Here is an 18,288-nt window from a genome sequence, read left to right as displayed (position 1 = left end):
CTATCATATGTCTTCAACATCATGAGATAACCTCACGAGACAATATACGTAACTCTAGCTTTTTTGTCAAAATTGTACCCATTTTAACTCATATGAGCACGACGTGTTATCGCACTGTGTCCGTCATCCGTCGTCAGCAGTATTACTGTTAGCGCTCTTGCAGGTAGTAATACTGGGCAGATTTTCATGAAACTAGTTAAAATGTTACCTTAAATATCTTGGAAGAATTTTAAAATGGTTCATCTGGGTTCTAAAACTAGTCACTAGGTCTCTTAAAAGGAAAACATTTTATTAGAATGCTTTGCTTTGTGTGATATAGGTTTCATTTTAAACTGGGTAACCTGAAATTAAAGTCTTGGTCACTATGTAAAAGCATAGACGACTAAGACTCGGTTACAAGGTCAGTCTACAGCAAACACTTCTAAACACTAGAGGTCACCTTTACATTTTAATCTTCGTAAAAACTGAAGAAGGTTTCGTGTGTGCGGGCCCTCCGTAAGGATTTTGATTTACCTAACATACAAAACTTTTTCACTTATTTAGAAATACAGTACGGCAACAAATTGAGGTTTTAAATGAGGTCGTAGAGATTTAGCGGTGTGCCGAAATCACGGAAACGTCTACTGAAGCTGGTAATCACGGAAACTCAAAAAATTTCCTTTGTCATATTTCAAAAGGTAGTAGTATTAGAAACTTGACTTTCTTCATATTTTCATTAAGTTATGAATACCTATTGTGTCCAGTGATTATATTCTAAATATCTTATTAAATTTCATGATTGTCGTCAACTCGTGCATTTTTATTAATTAGCACGTGCAATCAATTGTAAAACAAAAATATGGCCTTTTTTAATCAGAAAATATTTTTTGGACTTGATTACAACTATGGTTGATTTTTGGCTTGAAAATGTTGTATAATACGCATGCAATTAAAATTCTAAAATTTTGAATACGTCAGTTTAACATCATTTTATGCATTCACGCAGCGGATTACATGCCATATAGGTTCTTAATTCGCTTCCTTTTTCAATACATATGGGCAATGAAGTTAAGGAATAACTCGTTAAATCTCGGCTTGGAATATTTAACGTATATTATATGAAAAAAACAATGGTTATTAAAAATCGCTGGAAAACATGTGGATAAATTATGGGTTTTTTTCGGTGACACTGCCTTTTGTTAGCTGTCAGTATTGTATAGATATGCTAAACATATAATTAGTGTAAGAGAAATGGAGAAAGGACTTTAAAAATCTATACAATGGTGTTGATAATACGGAATTTAATACGGAGCATTTTGACACACAAAACCCTTTTAGAGAACAATATGGAAGAACCAATGTATACACCAAATGACTGCTTAAATAAGAATATTACCATTGAAGAGATATGTTTAGTAGTAGAACAAGCAGAATTACAGTCAGCATACGGTTATGACAATATTCCATTCGGTGTACTGAAATTTCCACCAGTAATAAGTGTACTTCATCAGCTGTTTCAGCTTATATTTGACTCAAGTCTAATTCCATCAATATGGAGAAAAGCAATTATCTGTCCAATTCATAAAGACCCAGCATCTGATCCCCGTGTCCCAATGAAGTATAGAGGTGTGAGTCTGCTATCTTGTGCCAGTAAATTATATAGTGCTTTCATGAATAAACGTTTAACACACTACTTAGAGAACTCTGAGCTACTTGCAGACGAACAAAACGGCTTCAGGAATAAACGTTCATTTGAAGAGCATGTCTTCACATTGAGCAGTATAGTTCGGAACAATTCGACTGTCTTCGGCGCCTTTATCGACCTTCGGAAATGTTTTGACTTTATCAATCGTGAAATGATGCTATATAAATTACTTCTTAATGGAATTGACGGGAAGTTTCACAAGTCTATTAGAAACATATATCAGCATTCTAGCCCCTGTGTTAGGATTAATGACAAACTGACAGAGCGGTTTGACTGTAAGTCTGGCGCAAAACAAGAGGACAATCTTTCCTCGACACTATTTTCCATCTTCATTAACGACCTCGTGAAGGAAATTAATGATTTGAACATTGGTTTCGATATAGGAGGGAAAAAAGATATCTACATTACTTTATGCAGACGACATTGTTTTATTGGCAAAGTTAGGAGACGATTTGCAAATACCGTTAGATACTTTACACAATTGGTGCATGCGGTGGCGTGTCTTAATTAACACTGAAAAATCAAAATGTGTTCATTTCCGGAAAGTAGAACATTAGAGACGAATCATGTTTTCTACATAGGAAACAATGTCCTAGAAATTGTTTAGACATATAAATATCTAGGAGTAGTATTCAACAGAAATGGAAACTTCATGTACAACGCTGACACTCTCGGAAAAAGTGCAGGGAGAGCACACGGAAAAATCATTTCTAAAGTTCACCATTTAAAGTCTCTTGGTATCAAAACCTTTGAAAAACTGTACTTCTTGTGTGTAGTACCAATACTGGATTACTGTTCGGGCGTTTGGGGATACCGGAAACTTCAGTGCCTCGAAAACATTCAACATCAGGCAATCAGATATTATCTAGGTGTCCATCGTTTCGCACCTGTACTTGCCATCACAGGAGACGTCGCATGGCTCCCGGAAAACTATAGACAGTGGATTAATATTATCCGTTTTTGGAACAGACTATTATTGTTTAGTGAGAACCGGTTGACAAGAAATGTATTTGAAATGGATTACAGATTGTGCACAAATAATTGGTGCAGTTATTTAAAAGAAATGTTATCCTTAATTGGTCTTGACGAGTCTTTCAACAACAAAACCGTTATCAGTCTAGACTTAGCACTCTTAAAAGATAAATCATTATTACAGTTGTATATGGAGAAACAGTATTGAGAGTGTGTATAAATTGAGAACTTATGTTTCATTCAAAACAGATTTTGAGACAGAAAATTATGTTAAATTAAATCTGAAAAGAAATGAACGATCCCTTCTCGCCCAGCTAAGATGTGGTATTCTACCACTACGTATTGAGACTGGCCGGTACATCGGGGAAAGAGAAGAAGAAAGAATATGTCGTTTTTGTAATGACCACTGTATCGAAAACGAGACACATTTTGTGATATGCTGCTCTTTCTATAGACTATTACGTCGTGAATATTTTAGTGAACTATATGGTACATTTGACTTCGACTTAAAGACTGAATTTGGAAAATTGATGTATTTGATTAACAGCAAACCTTGCACACTGGCAAAGTACACTGTCAAAGCGTTCTTGTAGAGACGTCATAGTCTATATAGATAATGTGACTCTAACACAGTAGAGATAATATAACTTGCATCGTATTATTACGAATAGATCAATTTCAAGTTTGAACAAACATATTACATCACTATTATAATTTAATATTTCATTTTAAAGACAGAGCTATTACTACATTAAATATTCTGTATTCATTTGTGACTTCATGTAAATATTTATGACTACTTGTTTAAAATGACTTATAGGCCCATTGGGTCGAGTGTATTTTGTATGTATTTGTATGACCTAGTTATGTAAAACTGTTTACACATGTCACTATAATAAATAACTTACTTACTAACTTACTTACCTACTTATAATGCATGCATAATTGTTTTCTCTTTTTTGTTGATTTATTTACTATTACTGTTGCGAAATCAAGTTTTTTAGATTTGACACTTTTATCACTTTAATAATTAATCGTATAACTGGACTTCCCTCCATAATTCAGCGGAACCATAATGGGAGTAAAGACTTCCAGTGTGTGTAGAGCGGTTCTACCGAAGTGATGCTAATGTTCATGTACATGTTTCTATGGAAACCCGGTGCGCAATGTTAATTGCCAATTGATAACTATCAGATATCAATGCTAAAGACCAAAAATCTTGTACAAAATGTTTTGAAAACGAAATGACATATATTACTTTGGAAGGCTATGGAAGGCCGGTGCGCCATGCTAATTGCTAAATGCTAAATGCTAAATGAAAAATAGTTATTGCAAATGCTAGTTGCTATATGCTTAATGTCATATATTGCCTGTTAAATGGTAATTGTCAAACGATAAATGATAATTGTTAATTGCGAAATACGAAACAATAAATGCCAAATGTTTAAATTGCTACGTACTTACAATCTTTTCAGATAAAGAGCTGAATATCACTGTATTAATGCACCGTTTAAATAGTCATTGGCCTTTGTTACATAACTTTGTCCCTATTAAAATAATTTCTTAACACATTAGAGTGTAAACTTTCGGCCACATAATCTAAAACCTTTAGAACATGTTCTTGCTTCAGATCAGACTGATAGAACTTTATATGTTTATGATTAAAAGTAACCGTTAATAGTTTAAGGGATATGGATTATTAACTCATAAAGTTAAAGCATTTGACGATTAGCATTTTATCATTTACTTTTTACATAATCTGTTTTAGGTCGATTGTGAAGAAAGTTCTAAAACTTATATTAATTACTCTCGACACCTCATTCCTAATGGAATCCATCGCCACGAGGGTATGAGAGAAGTGGTCAGTTTCCCTTTTAATGCTGAGCGTCAAGCCAGGGAGCTACTGGTACCATTTTTCACGTTTTGGTATGATGCGGCCGGGGGTCGAATGCACGACCTCCCGCACTCGAACCGGACGCTCTACTACTAGGTTGTCGAGGCGGTTATTTAAATATTTGTCATTTATCATTTGACAATAAGCATAGACTATTTGACATTTAGCATTTGGCATTTAGCATAAAGGATTAGCCTGGCTCCCTGGCTGCATGGTTATCTTTTATATTAATACTGGAAACATTTTATAAAAAACTTTTAAACTCCTAAAATAGCACAGTTTTATCTGATGGCTGAACCATACGGTTATTAATACAACCCGGCCCGGCAAAAACCGCGGAAATAGCCGATTTCGATTGTACGGAAACCACCGGGAACTTACGAACGGAAGGCTAATATAATTACGAATGATATCGTGTCGATATCAACTTACATATTTAGAATTTAGTAAAAAAAAAACCACTGAACTTTATGATGCCCGCGAGGAACTTTTTTGATGAATGGGTTAAAACTGCGTGTTCTTTCTGGTTGTAAAAACGTCTTAATATAATTTGTAAACTTGTACACAGGAAGTCGTTATACAAAGCGTTGTTTTGACGAGCCTTCTAATTAGTTCCCGATATTTTGTATCGTTATCATTATATACTATTTTATAATCACGTTTAGTCCAAAAAGTTGTTATATTTCGAAGAAAGGAATACCTCTCGGGCCTCAAAGAGTTTTTGCTTCACCTGTGCATTCCCAAAACCTAAATAATTCTTTGTGTCTTGTAACATGCCTAAAAATAGGTAGTAAAAAGGCCGGATTTTTATACTTTTTTGTTCAATGAGACTTTACGGAAATTATTTTTATGTCAAAAAAATGAATATGAATTATTTCTAATATCACTTACAATTTTTAATGAAAAGAATGTAATTCTTCAGCTATAATTGGTTTGTTAAACTGCCCATGTGTGGCCAAATCCATAAAGCATCTCGGAAAAGTTTTAACCTTGCATTTCTTTTTCAACTTTACGGTAAAGAAAGTGAAATGGAGCGGGATTTTCCAAAAACAAGTTGCATCCTTCATAACTTGTTTAAATAATAGTAAAAGTTGATCTTCACCCGATATAACATTGTATTGAAAAAGAAAAATAATCTTTACCCAAATCGCGTCAAGAAATCACATTTTAGCTCAACCCTAAATATATATAGTTGTGACGTTTCTGTTTTGGACGGATTACACCAAACCGGAAGTGACTACTCAGTGTTACATGTGAAGTAGTCCAAAATGTAGTTCCATGCTATGGGTGAAATCTGGTATAATGAGTGACATGAGGAGGTGACAGTTATATTTTTGGCTTATGTTTATTGCTTATAGTATTGAGAATAGATCTAGACCATTTTCATTGTAAATTTCTTAGAATAAGTTTTATTCTTTGCGAAAAATGTCTACCAACGCGTAACTGCTAAACGGCTGTTTTCATAAAAATAAACAGGGATCTCCTTCTTCGTTTTCGCGGTATTGCCTTAATTTTCTCCTACCCTATTTTCACGCGCAGCTTTTGCAAACTCAATTTTTACATACAAATGCTTGTATCAAAGGGGAAAATAAGTTAATCACCACAAAAAAAATTTACAACAGCATCAATTTCATTTAATTATATTCTTATTTTGTTAGCCATTTTCGATTTCTTTCCGATTTTTATTGTTACGCGTGTATCCCTGAATACATGTTACACACAAAAGCGGCGTAATGAAAAACATAATATAGTACTTCTTATTAAACATTTTACTGATCGTTCGCCACTTAGTATGTATCTGTTATTTTCTGAAAATGTTCCTGAAATGTTTTTGAATGAAATAAAATTATAAAATGACTATCAGGTTCATTTTTATGCTGCGGTGCTATAAATTATTTTATTGTGCATATCAAAGTCCCGACCAACTTAAAAGTCAGAATTAGCCGGAAAGAATTATTTCCTGTTGTGGCTTTTTAGGATTTTAAGCCCATTTTCGTTTTATTATACATCTACATTTTGAATACTAAATTCTTTCTCCAAAGTAACTTACAATTGTCGCATTGAAAAATATTAATCACGGATAGAGTTATTTTGAGGGATCACTCTCTCAGGAATGGAATACATTATTTATTTTATTAAACCGAAAAAATAATGAAATGATTTATTTAACATTAAAAAAGTTGTTACTTACCAAATAATGAAGGCAGAATTAAGGAGGCTTTACTAGTAAGCACTTAGAAATTATTGCGACTTTGCTGTATAAAAATAATTACTTTTTGATAGGTATAGTCTTGAGGTTACATAACGCTGTATTTCTGGGCATACTTCAACAAAATCAGCAGCAGTAACATTCGAAAAGCGGCGATAACTACGGAACATATTACGAGAGCACTCATTTTCTTAGTAATTTGTAGTTAGTTAATTTCTAATCTGATGGTGATAGTTTCAGTTTGATATGTGATGAAAAATTGTTTTCAAAATGTTGCATGTAGAACAAATCCTTCAAAAGCAGAAAAGAAAAATAGGCCAGGGTCACACATGTATGAACACAATATAAAGTAATGTAATCCTATGTATAAATAAGCGCATCGTCTTTAAATCAGTACGAAAGTATCAATCTCTCATAGGGCGACATGAAAATGTAATATCTCATGCGCAGAAAAACAAATTAACGTTGTTGCGCATGTGATATGAAATTATTGTTTTTTATCATTAAATCTATATATATAGCCCTTTCCATTGTTCTAGATGTTAAACGATAAAAAAAACTTATTTTCTCGAAGGCGGAGCCACACAGACATATTGACCTCCAGCTGTGACGTCCATACGTTATTACGTTAAAACAATGCGACGTCGTATACAATTAACCACGAAAGATGACCTAAGGCTGCAAACATTTGTATCTAATGTTTATACTTATGGGTAGGCTGGATCTGATAATGAAACAATTGTCGTTTTTATGTTTGGTCGATATGTGGATTTATCGACCTGCTCAAGCGATATCAAGTCGATAAATTCGCCCGAGGTAGATATTGCTTTTAGCAGGCCGATAAATCCATATATGAGCCAAGCCATGAGAAAACCAACATTGTCTATTGCGATTAGTTTTTAGTTTATACAAATTTGTTTTACCTCGATTGTGATGAAAGCTTCAAGCTTATTGTAACCACTCTCGAGTCCGTTTCCTGGAAAAACCAGTACTGGTGTCATATGAGAAGTCATGGTCGTGACCCAAGTGGGGCTCGAACCCACGACCTTTGGATTGAGCGGCCAACACCTTATCCACTAGGCCGCCGCTCCCTATTACGATTAAAGAAACCGTTAGCAAACAGCATGGATCCTGACCAGACTGGGTGGATGTTGGTTTTCTCATGGCGCGGCTCATATCGACCTCACCAAAAGGAAATTATTGTATAATATCACATGCGCAGAAATTGAAAATAACGATTTTGCGCACGAGATAAAAGAAAAACGCTTATGATATATTATTCAAGTTAAACTAATGGGAAAAGTGCATTGGACATTTTGTGGGGTACATGTATAATAATTTAATATCTGAATTGCACACATTTGTAATCCATGCTTTAAAATGTTCATTTTAAAAACAAAAAAGTTAACACTGTATTAATAGTTGTATAAGCATATAGCAAAAGCATAGTTTGTAGTCCGACCAGACCGGGTTTATTTTTTAATTCTGTGTTAAAAAGATATGCTAGTATTATTTCAAATATAAAAGAAAGAGAAATAAAAAATTAAATAATCTAAAAACAAAAATGACGTTAGCAGTAAATTCTTAAAACATAAAAGTTCATTGCTATCACTACCCTTCCATTTATCTATATTAGATACTTACCATTTTTTATTGTTTTGTTTTAAGCAGACGACCGATCTGTCATATTTTATACTCCAGTTCATTCATTTCTACAACTTACTGTAACTCCGGGTATCATCTCCATACATATCACCCGGTTTTGTTTAAAGCTAAATCATATGATTTATCATTTTAGCAACATTTCATGATATTTTTTTTCAGTGTTCTTGTATTTCAGGAACAAAGACCTATTACATAGAGTTATACCTCTTCTGGAAATGTTTACTTTGAAATCTTTTATGAAATTTTGTAATTGCCTCCCTTTAATATGAAAAAAAATGTAAAAAGTGGACTATTTTAACCTGAAACAAATGGCAAGTATGAAAACAGCGCATAGCTTCGTAGTTCATCTATTTTCGATCTATCTTGGTTGCGCAACCAAGATAGGCAAAAGGAGTATAATAATAATTTCATAAACTTACATTTCTAGTTAATTTTCGCAAAATGTGTTCTTATCAATGCAATTCTTTGACAACCTTAATATAAGAGTGTTAATATTCATATGTTTCCTAAAGCAAGATATTTTCATTAAATTAATACTTAATATGCCAAACACTATATTGGTCGGGCAACCAAATTTTATGAATACTTCCAGTGCACGGTATAGACCCCTTCTCCTGCAAACTGCTATCTCGTGTCTGGCCGGTACACAAAATGACGCATCGACTGCCGAACGTATTACTTCTTTAATTGAGTGTGATTCAAATATCTTGTTATTTTACGTCTTTGCTTATGTCAAGTGCAATACTTCATCAAACATACGTATCATCAATATTAAATACTTTGCTTCTACTTTTGTAATAATGAAATAAAATAATACATAATTGCCTTGATTAAGATGACGGTATCACCATTCGTAATTATATTAGCCTTCCGTCCGTAAGTTTCCGGTGGTTTCCGTACAATCGGAATCGGCTATTTCCGTGGTTTGGGCCGGGCTGGGCCGGGGTTTATTAATAACCGAACCATACACCTATGTTTGGAGCCAGGGGCAATGAAAAAGTCTATGAAGAAACAACCTTCTGCAGTTACTACCCTCTTAATGAAGAAAACTGATACATGTAAATAAGAACAAACATAGGGACGGTAGCCAGTCTAATAAAGGATATGGCATATGACATTTGATATGTATGGAAGGCCGGTACGCCATGCTTATTGCTAAATGTTAAATGACAAATATTTAATGTTGAATGCCAATTACTTAATGGTAAACGCCAAATACTTAATGCTAAATGCCACTAACTTAATGCAAAATGACAAATGTTTGATATAAAATGTAACATATCAAATGCTATATGCCTGAAAGGCCAAAGCGCCATGCTAACTTCAATTGTTTTTAAAGCAAAATGCTATTTACGAACTTCCTAATGTCAAATATTGGCTTTCAAATGGTAATTAATAATAATAAATGCTAATTGTTAAAATAATAAATGCCAAAATGCTCATTGCTAAATTTTCATTGAAATAAAGAACTGAATATATCAGTGGATGAATGCATCCGTTATAGAATCATTGGCCTTCGTTACATAACATTCTCTCTGTTGAATATTTTAGTCAAAACATTTTACGGCAAAATGTTTCGGTTCCATGTCCCCGTAACAGGTGCAACGTTATTGCTTCAAATTAGAATGGCAGATTCAAATGAGTAAAAGTTACATTCATTAGTTGAAGAGATAAAGATCATAATGTTTGATAATTTGAGAATTACCATTTATCATTTAGCAATAAGAATTTGTTCTTTTTTATGACATTTAGCATTTGACATTTACTATTTAGTAGATAGCATATGGTATTTTGTATGTAGCATTTAGCATTAAGTATGTGACATTTAACATTAAGCTATTGGTATTTAGCTTTACCTATTTCATTTCTTATTTAGCATTTGTCAGTTACCATAGCGCATCGGTCTTCCACTAACTGCGCAGGGACAATGAGCCCCCGTGTTATGAAAAGAGAAGTTCGTCAAGCATTTTAGATGATGTTAGATAATCAAAATATTTCGGCCGCCTTCTGTTTTCGCAATTCAATCATAAGACATGGTCACAGAGTTAAGGAAGCTAATGGTTTAGTACATTTCTTGTAGTCCGTATCTTGTAGGACTGCTTACACCAAATAGAAAGTGACTACTTGAAGTGTTACATGTGAAGTAGTCCAAACTGTAGTCCCGTGTTGTTGATGAGATTTGGTATATGAGTCAGATAAAGATGTGACAGTTTTGTCTTAGTTGTATTGCTTATTGTATTGAGAAAAGATCTAGACCACTTTCATTGTGAATTTTCATGTTTACACACGCGTAATCGCTAAACGACAAATTTCATGGGAGTATTTTCAGATGGTGATGTTTGTTTTTTTCAGAACAGATTATTTTTCTTATATGTAACATAACATCTCAATACATATATATTTTTTTCATTTTTGGTAAGAAGACATGTTATACTTAATGGCTATATATGTTTTTATATCACTGAAATGCTGTAAAGCACTGGAAATGAGGTCTCAATATTTAATTGTTTATGTTGCTCAAATTGAGTAAGTGGGGGGGGGGGGTGGGGGGGGGTGGGGGGGGGGGGGGGGGGGGGGGGGGGGGGGAGTTATTCATTAACATGCTAAATCTATGTGATGGGTACTGATGTTACAATACCGTATGTCAAGTTTCACTAAAATATTCCGTAGTTTTAGTTTAAAATCATTTTTTGAAAATCTGAACTTTCGAACTTGTCCAGTATCATCAACCTTTGCCATGGTAACGCACACCACTACATTTCTACGACCGATCTTTAAAGTCAGTTCTTATTTTACTGCTTTATCATAGTAAATAAGTTTTGTATGATGGGTATATTAAGTGTGGCAGATATTTTGAAAGATTCCTCGTATAATTAGTAAATCTAAGTCAAGTGTGAATCTAGATTATCTAGTTCGAAAACAAGGCCAAGAGAGAAATTGTTCGTACTCATAAGACCACATTTTTTCGTGATCTTCATCAGATTGTGTCAAAATGTTTTCTGCGTAAAATTATGATAACTTGTAACTTGTCTGCTGTGTTAAAAGTTTGGTCACAAGATCAAACAAATTATTTGTTGTCGGTTATTAAGCAGTTTTGTATGTTTTAGTGTAGTAAATGCCTTTAATGTTTTCTAGGTTTAAAGAGATTTTTTTTTTTGGGGGGGGGGGGGGGGGTTGGAGTATGGGAAAGGGACTAGTTGTCTTATTTTCAGTTACACGTGCTAGTCATAATTTTAAAGACGAAATTATCATGAACATGAAAATGAAACAGAAGAAAGACAGCTGTATAACATTTTGTTTATTTCAGGGAGGATATGTTTCGCCGAAAGAAGATACAGCCGAACAAGACAGTTGCAGAAGCTGAGCATCACATATTTCAAACATCTGACACATGGGTAAAGTTTAAACAGACAGATTATTGTTTCCGTATACTTAGATATATATGACAAGGTTTCAATATAGTAGCGATTGAGAGCATATCTTGCTGTACTGTTGCTAAGATGTAAGCAGAAAAGCTGTCTTTCCAAAGGTCAAGGTGTCTCCATGGACGAGTGCTTTATGTCACTATCAAAGCCTTCACTGGACTTATCTGCAGCCGTAATATTTTACCTAATTTAAATCACACATAATCATTAAAATAGGTCAGATTTTATATCAATGTAATGGACCCGTTATGACAGTGGGCAATTTCGGTATCGTTCGTAGGTAAGTTCGACATCCTCCGGCCGTAACATATTTTTTTGTTATTGCCGGAGAATGCCGAAATCGCATACTGAGAATACGTAAATGAACGGAAATTGACGATTGTCATTCTGGTCCATTTGCTTAATGTATTTTCTTTAAATAAGGGCTCATTAAAATATGTCCGTTGTCTACGTTGAACTATTTACATTTGTACATCACGTTTGATATCACAATTATGATATCATCTAAATGAAACAGAAATATTTTCTTAACAACATACAGATCTGGTTGAAAATGAGATAGTTGGAGGGTCATACATTAACATTTGAAACACTTAATACCACCATTTGTAACTGATATGCATAATGCTTGGTCTTTATATATCCTTGATAACTAAAATAATATGTTGTTAAAAACTATTTTCTTAGGTCGAATCACAGAAAAATCTTATTTTCATTTTAGACTGCCAGAATAGTTGTTTTAATAAAGATTAAGACCAAGTTTGAAGCATGATGATCTTTGACCGAAAAAGCATTTGAAGTAAGTTGAAGGTTACAGAACCATCATTTCCCTCTTGCTGTAAGATATGGTTACTGAAAATGACAAAATATTCGGTAACTTTGATATTACTTCGACTGCTTTCAAAGAAAACACACTTTCAATTACAAAGATAGCAAACAGGCGATTACTTGATAATGGGCCAACTGCAGACTCCAAACGAAGAGTGCCAACGTTAGCCCACTGCAATTTTGCCAATTGGGGCGACGTTGACCCAACGGTTGGTAAACATTTGGCCCAGTGACTTGTATCATACACTTACCATTGGCCCACCGTTACGCCAACAACATTTTATGCCTCCTTCGAAGAAGGAGGGGTATATTGCTTTGTAGATGTCGGTTGGTCTGTCGGTCAGTCGGTATGTAGACCAATCCGTGTCCGGATGATAACTCAAGAACGCGTTGGCCTAGAAATATGAAAGTTGATAGGGAGATTGGTCATTACAAGCAGATGACCCTTCTTGATTTTGAGATCAGTAGGTCAAAGGTCAAGGTCACAGCGACCTAGAACAGTTAAATGGATTCCGATGATAACGCAAGATTGTTTTTAAGTCTAGGATCATGGAAATTGACAGAAAGGTTGGCCATGACCAGAAGATAACCCCTGTTGATTTTGAAATCAATAGGACAAATGTCAAGGTCATAGTGACACGGAACAGTTATACGGTTTCCCGGTGATAACCCAGGAATGCTTTGGCCTAGGATCATGAAAGTTGACGGGGAGATTGGCCATGTCCAGCAGATGACCCCTTTTGATTTTAAGGTCAGTAGGTCAAGGTCACAGTGACCCTGAACAGTTAAAATGTTTTTGAATGATAACTCAAGACCGCTCTGGCCTAGGATCATGAAAAATGATGAGGAGGCTGATCATGACCAGCAGATTGACTTTGAGGTCAGTAGGTCAAAGGTCAAGGTAACAGTGACCCAGAACAGTTTTATGGTGTCCGGACGATAACTTGAGAATGCTTGGGCCTAGGATAATAAAACTTGATAGGGAGGTTGATCATGATCAGCAGATGACCCCTATTGATGTTGAGGTCAGTAGGTCTAAGGTCAAGGTCACAGTGACCCAGGACAGTTAAACGGTTTCTGGGTGATATTTCAAGAACGCTTGGGCCTAGGATCATGAAACTTAATAAGGAGGTTAATCATGACCAGAATGTGACCTCTGTTTATTTTAAGGTCAATAGGTCAAAGGTCAAGGTCACAATTACCCAGAAAAGTAGAACCTTTGTATACAATGACCAAATAATTTCTGTTCCTCGTGGAATTACTGAATGCATCAAGGAAGGCATTTCGTGTTCTACGAGCTCTTGATTCGTCTATTATTGTTAGTACGACGTTGAGCGAATCCCATTTCTTTGTTGGCCTAACGAAGGATGCCAACGTTATCCTAATGATAACGAATTTGACAAAAAAATATTTAGTATACAATTTATTTTCATATGATTGTAATTTTGACACTTAAACATCCAACATTTATTTACATTTTGTAGAAATATAACAGAATATTTGTTCACAACAACAATGTCAGTCACTGATTCCAGCACTTTATGAATGTAATTGAAAAAAAAATGTATTTTTTTCTTTTTTCAATCACAGATTAAATCTTATTAAAATGTATCACTGTCTGTATTTGATTCATTATAAATCAAAGTTCTATCTTATTCTTTTTTTTTCTCGCTAAAGCGGCAACATTCTATTATTTTCACTTTTCCTGTGTGTTTCATTGCTGGACGATGATTACGCAATTGTGCACATCCAGGAAAAAAGTTGTTGAAAATCATAATGTTGATTTACCTGTCTATATCAAATTAATAGCTATTATTATTATTATTATTATACCAGATTTATAAAGCGCCCTTTCATGATACACGTTCAAAGGCGCTTTAAATATAACAAACGCAGCCACACAGGGCGCGAAAATCATCCTCAAGTAGTACAGACACAGAGCGAACTGGCCAGAGGGTAAGAGTGGGATAAAGTCCCCAGAACAGATAGAGAGAAATATTTTAGATACAGGCCTGTCCAGCTAATTTAGCCTAGCTCTTTGCGAAAAGACAGTCTGGTTCTTTAATGTGCCCGGTGTACAGCACCGACACACTCAAAGCCGTTTTCCCTGGGAAGTACCCGTACCGTCCTCCAAGTTAGGCGGGAGACACTCAAGAGCATCTCAGAAAGTTCCAGTGTCTGGACTGGGATACGAACTCGAACTTCTGGACTGACAGTCAAGCGTGTCACCTGTAACTATACAGATGCACATAACCCCTTGGGCATAGACATAAACATGAGTAAAATGTATGAAATTTATTTCTGTCGGTGTTTCATCGAGAAATATCTATATAAGGAATTATCGAGTGTAAAAGTTATTTTATTTACAGAATTCGATACCCATTACTAGTGCAATTCGTCAGTTTTAGATCACAGAATATCAAAACAGATCAAGTGACATAGATAATACATGCATACAGGTTATAAAAAGAAGACTAAGTTTCAAATGTGACGGTACAGAATCCAATATTAAAACGGGGAGAAAATGTGTAGGAGGCAGGGTAGCTCAGTCGGTAGAATATCGGAACGGTATTCTGAGTCACCGGGTTCGTGTCCCGGACTGGCCGCACAATTTTCTCACCTTGTAACACAAACCTCTATAAAATGCTTACAGAAGAGACCGAGCTTCTGTTAAATCTAAAGCTGTCACATGTGTTATAGTTTACTTTAACTTTATAGTCTATGGAGATAGAAATCTCGCTTAGGTTGGATCGATACCTTATTCGTCAAATATAGCATTCCCTCCGATTTTGATGAAACTTGATCCAACTGTAGCCCTATGGTTCTAAACTATTTTTCCGTCGTCTTGGCAATACTACGTTATCAGTGATGACGTCACGAACGTCACAACTAAGGCCGCCAAAATATCTAAATACTGCCGTTTAGAGTCCTCTAAAATGCCTAATTATGATTTAAAATCAGCGCAAATGTACATTTTGAAACTTTATTTAATTTATATTAGGATGAGCGTGTTTGTAAGTGGTGGTATCGCATCATATTACAACGGGCATTTATCATTTTATAAAGCAAACCATGCTCCTTCTGATACAAAAATCGGCAAATGTACGCAAAAATGAAATCTTCAAAAATCTGCACAAGTTTTAATTTGCAAATGAAATGTCAAATAAAAAAGGGGACTTTACGTTTTCGGAAGGCACTTTTTGAGAGAGAAAAAGACGCCACTCATACTGTTTTTATTTTCCTCCAACCCCACTTCCAATGATTTTTTTTTATTTTCCTCCTCTCCCACTACCTATGATTATGAATTTTCTACTAACTCCCACCACCTACAATTACTAAATGTGCAAAAATCGAAACATGGGGAGGTCAGTTGAGATAACCGTTGTCTGTGGAATTTACCGTTTTTCCTTTCTAAATCTCAAAAACTTCACCCAATTGCTTCATTCCGCTTTGAAACTTTTCCGTTAGAATGGAAAAATGTCTAAACCACACCCACCTGATTTATTATAAGCTCGCCCGTAAAACATGTTCGTTTACAGCTTCCAACCCAGCACTTCAAAAAGTGAGTCACCAGAACAAGTGAAACAATCGTCGTTACATACATTAGTGTTTAAACTTAAACATCCTTTCTTATTTTTGAAACCATAAATATAATATTAAATACTCTAATAAAAAATGATAAGAGCCTGTGGCGGACGAACAGACACGATATAAACTCAACCTCTTAAGCATGCATTTTCATTTGGTTGTAGAGCATTTTGTTAACAATTATAACATAACAGCTTCACCACAATGTTGACGCAGAAATATAACGCCAAAATGTATAGGGTAGAATGCACTTTAGGCTGAACACCACTAAATCCAGCTCTTCTTTATTTCATATAAAATTCACTTACTTCATAACGGCTTTCCGACATTTTCTAGCATATTAGATTTTCAGAGACTTATATTCCTATAAAGAACTAGATCGCTACTTTACAAAAAGAAAAAGAAAAAGGGGCGTTAACTTTTATATAAGAAAACTACAGTTCGGTAAATACAACCCGCTAAATTTACTACTTTTCGCTTCTTTCAATTTCTCTTTTCGAGACATTAAATTCTTACGCCGCCATTTTTACCCAGAATGCGATAGGAACATGTCGATTTCGATAGAATGCAAAGTGATGCATACTGAAACACGGTAGGGTAAAAGTAAGCACGTTCCTGACGAGAAAATGACGAGAAAATGCATTAGGAAAGGAAAAAAGATTAGTATTATTTATGTATGGACTACATGTGACTAGACCAGCGGAGGCTTACATTCTATTTGGTACTGATCAGCCTTTAGCGGTCCCCCGGAAGTGTACAATGCACATGCGCAGCAAGTTGGGATGTGGGGTAAAGCGGGTGTGTAGCGACCGCTAAAGTGCAAGTCGAAGCGCTCCGTAGCATTCGGTCATTACCGAAGGAATATCATAGAAGGCACATGCTATTTTCCCGCCAAAATACAAAGAAGAAACGTCTGCTTCCCTATCTGTCAAGAAGACCCGATATTTACGCATATTAAAGCCGTATTTCCATTACGTTTCCAGCTTGACGTTTACATCTTCCGAACAGTGGAAGAAAATGTGTAGGCCTATAGTGATCTAGCACAGTTTCTACAAAAATATGGTATATGTATCGGAAGAATCATGTTGTGTAATTTAAACATAATATGTATCATGCCTTTATGCCCTGACGCCGACAAGACTTGTGATTTATTTGAACAGTCGTGATTTATGGAAATTCAGTCATTCGTTTTTAAAATAATGATTTCACGCAGTGCATGTTTTAGTAAACTTCTTTTAAAGGCATTGACCTCTAGATCCTACAAACAACAAAAAAGAAAAAAAACAGGTACCAAAAATTATTGCTTTATTTCTCAAGGTTTTAAAACTACTCTCTTGATTTTGTATTTTAAGACACTGAGATTAGAAACAAAAACTCGTGTTCTAATGGTCAAAACATGACTGAACTTCAAGCGAAATTCTAGAGGCCAGTGCCTTTAGATGGTTAAACGTGAAAGTATCCTGTGGTTATTTATCTACATACTGTTTAACCTATAATGGAAATAATGTAAGACTAGTTATATTTATGTAAAGGTGTGAAATATTTCGCATGTCACATTTGGTTTTACTTCAGCGTAATATAGGTTCTCTTTACGATGCTGACTTTGTCATTAATACTTCTAACTGCAAAAAATGCACTTATTCATGATATTTATGATAGGTCTGTTAATTATTTACATTAATCTGGGGGCAAAATATGATTGGAAACTAACAGAAGATAAGTTCATATTGCAAATCAGGTAGCATGCAGGTATTTTAAAGAAACTGATGTTCGCGATTTTTACAGTTTAACATTGCAGTGATGCATAAGCAATTTTACTGAAAAATATAGTTCAATTACATGTTAAGACACGTATAAGAAGAGGGAAAATTTGCGTAACTCTGCAGTAAATATAATTGTATGCAACATTAGTGACTTCACATAATTATAAACGAGAATGACTTCTAGGAATATTATACTGTTGGTTTTCTTAGAGATTTACACATTTTGCTGCGGAAAAGAATGTTTCCGAATCGACTAGTGC

The 18,288-nt window shown here is 34.9% G+C and overlaps 1 protein-coding gene across 1 annotated transcript in view; it reads left to right on the top strand.

The window, feature by feature from the left end:
• Window positions 1-1,325: 1,325 nt before the first annotated feature.
• The window catches only part of LOC123542028 (uncharacterized), a 50,876-nt gene continuing 33,913 nt past the window's right edge, over window positions 1,326-18,288 (top strand). Inside the window, exons 1-3 of the mRNA XM_053531351.1 lie at window positions 1,326-1,959; window positions 2,906-3,011; window positions 11,732-11,819. Of these exons, the coding sequence (XP_053387326.1) occupies window positions 1,326-1,959; window positions 2,906-3,011; window positions 11,732-11,819 (828 nt within the window). The remainder of the gene's footprint in view (window positions 1,960-2,905; window positions 3,012-11,731; window positions 11,820-18,288) is intronic.

Source organism: Mercenaria mercenaria, chromosome 19 (genome assembly GCF_021730395.1).
Source record: "Mercenaria mercenaria strain notata chromosome 19, MADL_Memer_1, whole genome shotgun sequence".
Taxonomy (NCBI): Eukaryota; Metazoa; Mollusca; class Bivalvia; order Venerida; family Veneridae; genus Mercenaria; species Mercenaria mercenaria.
The sequence above is the reverse complement of the archived record's forward strand: the minus strand, read 5'-3'. Positions and strand labels throughout refer to the sequence as shown.